This window comes from Aulonocara sp. 'chitande type north' Nkhata Bay, linkage group LG12 (assembly GCF_057382095.1).
Source record: "Aulonocara sp. 'chitande type north' Nkhata Bay isolate Kocher_YH1m ecotype deep benthic linkage group LG12, A_spYH_male_GT1.1, whole genome shotgun sequence".
Lineage (NCBI taxonomy): Eukaryota > Metazoa > Chordata > Actinopteri > Cichliformes > Cichlidae > Aulonocara > Aulonocara sp. 'chitande type north' Nkhata Bay.
The window spans coordinates 5385276-5395250 of NC_141355.1; the positions used below are offsets into that span (position 1 = coordinate 5385276).

Below are 9975 nucleotides of genomic sequence, written 5' to 3' on the forward strand. Positions count from 1 at the left end.
TGTTGGTCGCTATGGTATTTGTAACTGTGGGTGTTCCTGTAGGGCTACGCGTGAGAATTCACAAATGTGCTGTTGCAACTTCCTCAAAAGCTGCAGTTGCTGCAGCCTCTGAGAAATACTCACAGATTGATAGGTATGTTATGGAGCCTCGCAAGGCACATTGAAGAAAAAAAATTTGAACATGTATTTTGCGAGATGAAGATAGTGCTCAGTGGAAGGGGAAACACTCGTGGCTAGGTGTACTTTGATCTGGTGGTCTTTGTTGCATTCATTAACAACCAGCTGCAGTACTCTGTACAGCTTTACAGGTATTGATGGAAGCATGATAAATGCAAAGAAAAAAACTCTCAAGATCTTGCAAAACATTTGTGGGATCTTGCAAAAGTAAGTTTTGACAGAATTTGTTCTGTTTAGTGTGGTGCACAATAGCAATTTTCTAAGATCACACTTTAGCAATAAATTGACTTTGTGAAGTCCTTTATCATTCTTATTGTCATGGGCATATCCTATTATCTTTTTTCTATACATTAGATTTTATTTGTTGTCCCGTATACCAATTTGTCATTCTTTGTGAAATGCAGATGCATAAAACAGTTCTATGCAAAACATGCATGCTACTTTCATGCTGCACATTCTACAACAAACACTTATTTTGTGTGCATTTGTCTCTTTCAAACAGGTGCCGGTCCTCACCTCTGCAGTGCTGCCGTCTCCTGTAGCGCTGCATGGTTCTAAGCTAAGTTTCCTTTCCTTTTTCTGTTCTCTTAGATTTGTCCTCAGGTTGGAAGTGTCTGTGTTGTGCAGCTGGTCTGGTCTGTCTCTAGACAGTTCAGGCTGCACCCACTAGTTAAATGGTGGAGGCTCACAGCGACATACTCAACACACAAGTTTCTGAACTCTGCATGAGGGTTTCTCCGACGAAGTGAGGGCCGTGAGGCACAGCTCCCCGTCCCCCGGTGACCCTGCTAGGTCCACCTTCTTAGGGAAACCCTCTGCAGAGGAGCTGACAGAGCCAGGAACTTGTGAGTTGTGTGTGTCCACTCAGGCATCATTCATGCTTGTTCTGTAGGCAGTTCCTGTCAGAAGGAGGAGGCGCAGCAGAAGCATCGGGGGGCGGAAGACGGTGCCTCAGTGCCTCTCTCCTTCTGACATTGTTAAAGAAAACACAACAAATTTATAATTATTTATAACATAAACGAGGGAGCGCTGTTTACAGATACTGAGAAGTATAAAATCTGAATCCTTTCTCTCGTTTGCTCTGAGGCGCGGGGGGGCAATATCGACAAGTCGATCAACATCATCTACAGATACATTTGACATCTCGAAAAATTTAAATTGCCACTTGATTCGTCCATTTGGTTGAAAAACCCGACCGTGAACAAGGAGCGAATATCACACCGGAAACTAAGCGCTATGCGCCGGAAGTAGCATATGCTAAGGCGCACACAGGTCTAAGTTATAGGTCTAAGTTCCCCATAATGCACTGGGTGTTTCTTCTTCACTCAACATGTGTTAGTAGACCTCTCTGCATTCAGCCCGTCTGCCCCTCATCTATCGATGGATGTTTGTTAGAGGCTTTGGTTCCCACTGTCGCTCACAGACGGTCACCTAATGTTTCCCTGTGTAACTGCAGGGTCTTTGCCTTATAACATAGAAGTAGCTTGAGGTAACTGTTGTTATGATTTGATGCTGTGTGTGTGTAATAAAGCTCCCTTACTGACAGTGGGTCACCACAGCTTGTAGCTCCATGTATTTGATGTGGCACGTTTGCCCTCGCTGACACAACCCTAAAGGGATTTGTGTGTATGAATAAAGTTTATTGTTCATACAGTTCATTGCCGTATGTCTATGAAAGGCTGAATGAGGGTTGTAGCTCCCTCAGCAGCTGTGGAGCGATGGCTCGTGGTCACCTGATTCAGCCCTGGAGATGTGGTTGGTTAGACACGCTGCTTTAGTTGGACACTACAAACCACACTCACCTGTTTACACAAACACATACACACCTTTTGTGTTACAACCACCTTGTTACACTCAAACACCAGATGATGCATCTGAGCCAACTAAGGATTCACTGAGACTGAAGCTCGAGATCATAAGAATTTGAGGCTCAGCTGATACAGTATCATAGGACAATCCAACCATTGTATGTCAAGAGACTATAGGCAGTAAAAGCTCCATCTGGAGGAGGAACGACGTGGTTCAGAGCGTTGCCTCCTGCAGCTGGTGACATGTTCAGATTTCAGCTCTGTCGGTTAGAAAGTCTGTTTTTGTTTTTCATCTGTGTGTTGCTCTTTCATCCTTTTGTTCTTCCTCTTTCTTGCATCAAGCTGGCTGACTTCACCACTGATGAGGTAACCATGAGCAGTAAGCCTCGTGTCGCTCACAGTTACATTTAACATAGTGCGATAAACACACTCAGTCTTTATAAGGTACATCCTCTAAAGGTTCACATAACAGACAAACAGGATAATAAAAATAATCTGGTTCTCTGCAGCGTCCTCAGATGAACAACACACAACATTATTAGACGTCTCAGTATTTGTTACACTGAACACAAATATAAACACAACACTTTTGTTTCCATGAGCTGAACCGGATCCTGACTGGTTTTGCGACATGTGTGTCATTGTGCTACACATGTACGGCATATTTCAGAGTGGCCTTTTATTGTGGGCAGTCTCAGACACACCTGTGCAATATTCATGCTGTCTAATCAGCACCTTGACATGCCACACCTCACAGGTGTGGCATGTTAGACTACTTTTAATTAACTGCTTCAGCCCACTTACAATGAAAATGTAACAAAAAATCTTGTTCCTGACCTGTGCAGTATGTTAACACTATTGGAAGTAAAAATAACTCTAATTTTGAAAACACAACTTTCTTTCTTTCTTTTTTTTTTAATAAAGCTCTGACTTGTATTATGAGTCTGTGGTCTGGGAGAGAGTCTGTAACTCTGTCTGCAAAATACAGGATATAATGACCAATGTTGGGCAATTAATTATATAGTTACTTCTTCAAAAAAGTAACCGAGTTATGCAAACAAAGTTTTTTGCAGCTGTTTACCTAAAAATGTAGCCAAGGCGTTTTTTAATTAAACATTTCAAACTATTTACAGAACAATCAGCTGTTCTGCATCAAATCTGATGCCACACAAATTATTTGTGCCACTCCAAAAAATAATTTGTGTCCACTATGAGATGAAGGAGAACAACAGCCTGATACCTGCAGGACAACAGCAGATGTATCACTGCTGTAACACCTGTAACATTCAGCAGTCGCCTCATTGTTCTGACACACACAACAAAACTGCTGACTACACTACACACTCACTACATAAGATTTGCGCTAAACGTCGCAAATCTCTCACATCTCCAAGCACCGCCGTCACTCCTAAAACTTCCTCCCGTTTCTAACCCTTGCCATATAATTTTTGATTGGTCCACATGGTACATTTTTCCACCAATAGGAAAGGGTGGTGGGGTGTTGTTTTTGCTCACAGGCTTTCGAGCGTTTTCCTTATAAAACGGCGTTTTCACCGTTTCTTCCCGCAGTAAATATAAACAACGACAGTATTCAGGAAGAAAACCAAACATTGCAGATATTTTTATCATAACTCTGGTTGTACGCGGCCGATCAACACAATTTAAAAACTGGTATAAAGTCCACACTTTTCCCGTCAGTTGTTCCGTCGGTCCTGCTCACATCTCCAATGGTTGTACACGTTGTCATTAACGTGGCTTCACTCCACATCAGCCGCTTTGCTAAAACACCGGTGTCGGCGCATAAGGACGCGTCAGAGCCTGACAGCGACGTTGATTAGCTGCGTATATACGAATGTGAATCGCGTGATTGGCTGGACTACGGGATAAGGTGGCCTCGTTCTAATCCTATACGGGAGCAGCCAGTCACTGACTAACACTGCAAAACAGGATTGTTAAAGTTTTCATTTTAATTTCAATTCAGGTGAATTTTTTTTTTTTTTTGTGCGCGCAACGCAGATTTTCTGTGCAGAGACCGTGCCAGCAGTGCGCAATTGTGTACGCGCGCAGCTTAGAGGGAACATTGCTTGCGAGTGTCGAGTCTTTTGTGTTTGTAGAAAATGTTTCATATCTCTGAGTTCAGCTCATGGAAAACAGGAGCAAAAGCAAAAGTGTTGCGTTTATATTTTTGTTCAGTGTAAATGATAAAACATCAGGTTTGACCCAGAATACAGTTTGGTCCACATGGTGGCGCTGTGAAAAGTGCGCGCTGTACTGGTGGCACCAGTGTCCCCAGCCCACAGACCAGTGCTGCCACTAATCGAGTTTCATTAGCAGCATCTAAATGCTGTTTAAAGGTGGACTTCATCTGTCACACAGGAGCAGTTTGGCTTCGCTTTGCTTAAATAATGACCTGGTGTATTTCTGTATACACACCTGCTAAGGATCAGGTGACTTTTATAATAAAAGGTTAATACGTGAAACCTTAAAAATAAAAAGAGCTGTTTTTAGCAGTATTTAGGCTGCAGTCTGTGTATTATGTCCATGATATTCTACATTACAGTAAAAACAGTAATTATATAAAGAACAGATGGATCAGGATCCTGTCTGTGTCTTTACTATGATCTCAGCTGATAATGAGGCTTGAAAGAGACATGTTTGAACTTTTGCATTGATCAGACAAATAAGCCTGCATGTTTGCATGAGCTTTACCTTTAACTGTAAAACATGAAGCCTTTATTATTAAAAAAACAAAACCCTTTTGGTGTCATACAGGTAAGAAAGCAGCGAAGCGTTTTTCTCTCTAACAGACCTTTCATCTGTTTTCTCTGCCGTTGCTCTGATGGGACCTGCAGGGTGTTTTTGGTGACGTGGAGGTTTGCACAGTTGCTGCCTGTGGTGTGTGTAGAAATGTTCATGTTCTAGTCCAACTGTGAAGCACATAGACGTGTCCTGACTTCCTGTCTGTCCCACACTCTGTTGTCTCTGTTTGTTGCTGCCAACAGTACAAGTCATCTTTGCAGATTTTACTGAATTAACAAAAACATTTTTACTGAAAGACTTATTCAGTAAACACGTTTGTTACACTGAGACTGAAAAAGAGATCCCTGTTTACGCTCATAGAAAACGAGCCTCTGTTTTACTTTATTGAAATCATTTCTAATCACAGACAGGATCAGCAGCGTGCAGCTGCAGTGAGGTGTTAGTAGAGGAGCTGTGTTTGTGAGCTGTAGTCTGGATCAGGTCTCTGTGGGAGACTCGGGTTACAGTACTTCTGAATATCACACAGCACATTTCTTCAGAATCGGTTGCTGTTTGCTAACATTTGACCTTTGCCCTTTTAGGCTGCCCTTCTGGCGCCCGTCGATGAGGACTTGGGATCTGACAAGAAGCAAACTGGGGGAAGCAGCAGAGTACCAGACTTCCCTCCTCCAGCAGGCCGAGAGATCTTGTTGCGCACCTGTGTGCCGCGACCAGCAGCGTACTCCAAGGCGCTGCCTCAGCGGCTCTTCTGTGTCCTGATGAGGGAGGAGTTTAGGTTGGCCGGAGCCTTTTCCACAGACACGTCCTTCTTTTAAGTCCTGTGAACAATTCACACCTGGGATAAAGATAAGTGAAGGACACAGGATGGAGACTTTCACATAAAACAATAAAGCTGAATTGAACTAAAGTGAATAATTTGAAAATGACTCAGTGTTTTATCAGCGACACGTTACCGCAGCCTTTTAAGATCACTGAACCTGTTACTTCAAAAAACAACATGTAATGTTGAAGGGGACAAAGAGTTAGTTCATGTTTGACACTGATGTTAATCAAAACTTCCAAGATCCAGGTTGAATAAAACAGCATTAGGTGTGTGATTTCACTCTGCTCCACACACCTGCGTGCTCCAATCAGAGACACCAGAGGAACAGGTGATGAATGTGATGGGGAAGCATACGCAGGTGTGACATACAGAGCCGTGGGAATTACAGGACATTATTACTGTTGATATATTCTCAGCGATCAGCTGTTAGTGAAGAGCATGAAAACCTTACTGCACGTCGGTCAGCTCAACTTAGCTCGCTGGATAATTTACTTGTCAGCTTGAAAACATTTAACTTTAACAAAATGTTCACCAACACGGGTCAGTGTAGGTCACTGAGTCATCCTGCACACTAGCCCTGCCCCGCCCACCTGTGTTTATACACCTCTGCAGCCCCTCCTCCTTCAGCCGGGACATTTGTTCTAGCCTTCATTCATAAACTCGGCTTTCTAACATGCAGCTAAAGTTCAGTCTGCATGCTCGACCCACATACTCCTGGTAGCTGAAGTGAAATACTGCTGTGCGTAAGGGTCGGGCGGGTGACCACGTCACCTGGTCATGGGGTAAATGCTGCGGCCGGGTTCAACTCTGACCTGAGGCCCTTTATTTCTCCCTCCCTGCTTTGCTGTCTGGTCTTCATTGTGCTATTAAATACAGACAAAAAAGTTTGTTCTCCTCCTTCCATCACCACCTTTGTTGCATGTAGAAAAGTGTCATATAGAACCAGTCGTTACTTTAATGGTCTGAACTAAACGGTCGGGTGGCGCCAACAGCGACTAAGAATTTTCTGGGCCAACAGGATTTGTGTTTCAGTCCCTGATAAACTGACCCATCCTCTAAAAAACAAAACCCAAAAACTATATTTACAAGATAAATGATCAGAAATAGTAACGACAACAAAAGCACAGGAATCATAGATCCAACGGGACAGGCTCGTTACAATGAAGGAAAACACTGAGCGACTGTTGAGGCCCTTATTAGTCCTACAAAACATAACAGAAATGTTACAATAAAACACAGAGGCCTTTATTGTCACGTCCATCGTACTGTGACTCCTCAGCACATTCATCTCCAATCAGCAGCTTCCTTCACTGACCCAATCACAGGTCTCAGGCCAGCTGTTGTACTCAGGTTTGGATTATTTGCTGAGGTTTTAGATCTCTGGACCAAAGCCTTTAAAAGGAAACAGTTTCTCAGAGGTTACATCAGTAAATATGATCTCACTGTTACAGTGATCATTCACATCTCTGATTAACCTCTGAAGAGACACATTTGGTCCTTAGCGACGCCTCTGTCACAGGCGTCTGTCAGAACAACAGCGTGTGTTTGACACAGTCCATCATGAAGAGAAGCAGTTTTTCTTCTGAATTAGTGAAATAACTGGTCTGTAAATTACAGTAACACGAGTGTCATTGTTAAAACACAGTTTATGAAACACTTAATTTGTTGTTAACTTATTGACAACGTAAACATTTGCTGGTTGCCACTGTAACTGATGACTGTGTGGTCACATGACTGAAAAGTAAACAAATATCACAAAATAAAGAAATGCCTCCAACTTGTGTTACGAGTAGTTAGTGTGCAGAAACACGGCTGCAGGGTCAGCCCTCCCTCCACAGTCGCTCATCAGGCTGGTCGCAGCGCGTTTGCCTGTCTACTGATGTCTGCATGAGCAGAAACACCAATTTGAGTGATGTTATGTAATTCAGGATTCAATCAATGTGTCAGTGTTTGTTACTTTGTTACATTAATTTTTTAACCACGTTATTTTGTTGTGGGATGAACTTCTGCAAACAACAACATATGGCAACAAAAAACAAAACTTGCAGTTGGAATCGATGGAGCTGTGAGATGATGGGATGTCGACTGGTTCACTAACCATTAACATTTGGGATATTAGGATAACAGTAGCGTGTAAACATAAGCAGTGCAAACACTTCCTATAACGACACATTTACAGTCTAGTTTGGGGAAAGCTGAGGAATTAGGGTGAAGAGACGGTGGATGTTTAACCCTCCCTTGGTTTGACAGCTCGCTCAGCCAGCGAGTTATGAATGATGTTCTTGATAGACTCCGCCCCCGCGCCTTCTAGGAAAGTGTGGTGATCTCCCTTGATGACGTGGACCGACACCTCGCCATCACAGACCTGAAGAAAGACGCAGTACACAGTTTGAACATTGGAAGGCTCAGACAGAGTTTATAGAAACACACACAAGCGCACACACGCACAGTGAAGATAAGTACTACAGACTGATGTAAATGTGCATCGGTACCTCGCTGAGCTTATAGTCAGCTCCCAGGTTTTGCTCATATTCGCTGCTGGTTTCGGCGCGCAGCAGCTTCACGCTGCCGTGGTATTTTGCAGTAGGTACATATGCATCAGCAGCCTTTAGCTTGTAGTAGAAGGCGGAGGCTGCAAAGTGCAGTGAGTCTCGGTCGATGTCCTTGTGAGCGGAGGTGATTAGGTCCACGGCCACACTGACGCGTGCATTCAGGTCTGACAGCGGGAGCAGAGTCTCCAAAAGCTGTAGGATGTAACCATGGAGACGACTGTAAGTTCATAGCAAACGTTACCGCGTGCTCGCGGAGATATTGTTGTTTTCAGAAAAGTAAGTGACACATAATTAATGAACATCACAGATCTTATGTATATGAAAATGCAAAATGAAGATGTTTTGATATTCAGGAGTTACAAATGTCAGCTTTCAGTGAGAAACTGTACGAAGGTTTGATTTAACCGCATGTTTTACTTTAGTCTCCATAACAGCTCCAAACATCACATCATTGTTGAGTCAAACCTGCACCACACACAGACTGTGCTGGAACAGCAGCTCCAGACTGTGTTACAGTCACCATCTTTACCTTACAGGCGCCGTGAGGCAAAAGCTCAGGTTGTGTGGCCTTTAACGCTGATGCCACATAAAGGAATACTTGTGTGTGAACCTGTGGGTCAGAGACAGTATACCTTGTTGTATTCAATGCCAGTGAACTGCTGGATGAAGGCACACAAGGCTTCAGTCTCAGCCTCAGACTCGTTGCCGGGTGTTAGCTTGGCTCTGTAGCTCTGCAAATCAAAAACACAGTTAAACCTGTTCACATGCAGATCATGTGACCAGAGCTCATCCTTCAAAACCAACATCACACACGCTATACAGCATATACATGAAATAAAGATGCGCGAGTGTTTCTCTGACCTGTGTGTACGCTGCCACATATGAATGTGAGCCATCAAAGAGAAACAGGAACTCCACAGGCTGATTCTGGGTCTGCAGCTGAGAGCACATTTCAAATGCTACACAGGCACCAGAAGAATATCCAGCGACTCTGTACGGGCCGTCCGGCTGCACCTGCCTGACGCAGCTCACGTAGTAGGCAGCCAGGGACTCAATGCTATCCAGAGGAGCAGCTGCAAAGGAAACACATGAGGGGAGTTAGTTTGGCTGCACAGTGACATAAACAGCTGATGCACAACATGTGAGTGACAAAGGTCTGAGAACAGAACCACAAACTTTTAAACTGTGAAACAAAGAAAACATGAAATCACATCAGGTCTTTGGTTTTCCTCAGGCCATTATGGAGGGAGCTGTATATGTACAAGTGTTTGTAGTTTCACCTTTGAACAGTCAGACTTTCAGCTTTAACACATTTTGCTGTTTAACAGTTACACACGTTTTGATACACATGATTGTGACACCTGGTGAGGACGCACACTCATCATTTGATGACAAGTAAGGACACGTAGTTTCCACGATGGTTCAAAGTGTTGATTTTGTGTTTTAAAGTTTTTCTCTGTGACTGTAAAGTCATTTTAATATGAGCCCCATTATGCTGACAAACCCACGCAGACGATGCACACAGCTCAGCAACACCAACAAGCCTGAAACTCAAATGACATGAAAAGTTATCCATGAGGCGCCAAAACACAACAACAGCTGCAGCAAATGCTCTTTGTACTGTAAGATGAAGATCCTACAAAAGTAGAAGCCTCACAAACCACATGTAGACTGGTTGTGCAAACTCCCACAGACCCTGCAGTCGAGAGGATAACAAGCTGCTCCAGTGATCATGACCAGGACACAAACTGCTTCCTCCTGAATCAGAGGCCTGACTGACAGACACACCCTGGCATAGAGGAGGCTGAGGAGTGTGACAGTTGGAGCACACGCTCAGGTCTAGGTCTTTAAACAG

At 43.6% G+C, this 9975-nt stretch overlaps 1 protein-coding gene and 1 long non-coding RNA gene across 2 annotated transcripts; one reads left to right on the top strand and one right to left on the bottom strand.

Moving 5' to 3' along the window:
* Window positions 1-2362: 2362 nt before the first annotated feature.
* Window positions 2363-5652, top strand: LOC147316764 (uncharacterized). The gene is made up of 2 exons (XR_015131730.1): window positions 2363-3966; window positions 5327-5652. It is a non-coding gene; the product is annotated as an uncharacterized LOC147316764 (long non-coding RNA).
* On the bottom strand, window positions 5492-9325 carry LOC147316765 (fatty acid synthase-like). The gene is made up of 4 exons (XM_086313327.1): window positions 8982-9325; window positions 8753-8851; window positions 8061-8312; window positions 5492-7933 (listed from the first exon to the last, which is right to left on the bottom strand). Exons 1-4 carry the CDS (start codon window positions 9069-9071, stop codon window positions 7796-7798), a joined length of 579 nt encoding a protein of 192 aa, XP_086169453.1. The 5' UTR covers window positions 9072-9325; the 3' UTR covers window positions 5492-7795.
* Between the last annotated feature and the right edge of the window lie 650 nt (window positions 9326-9975).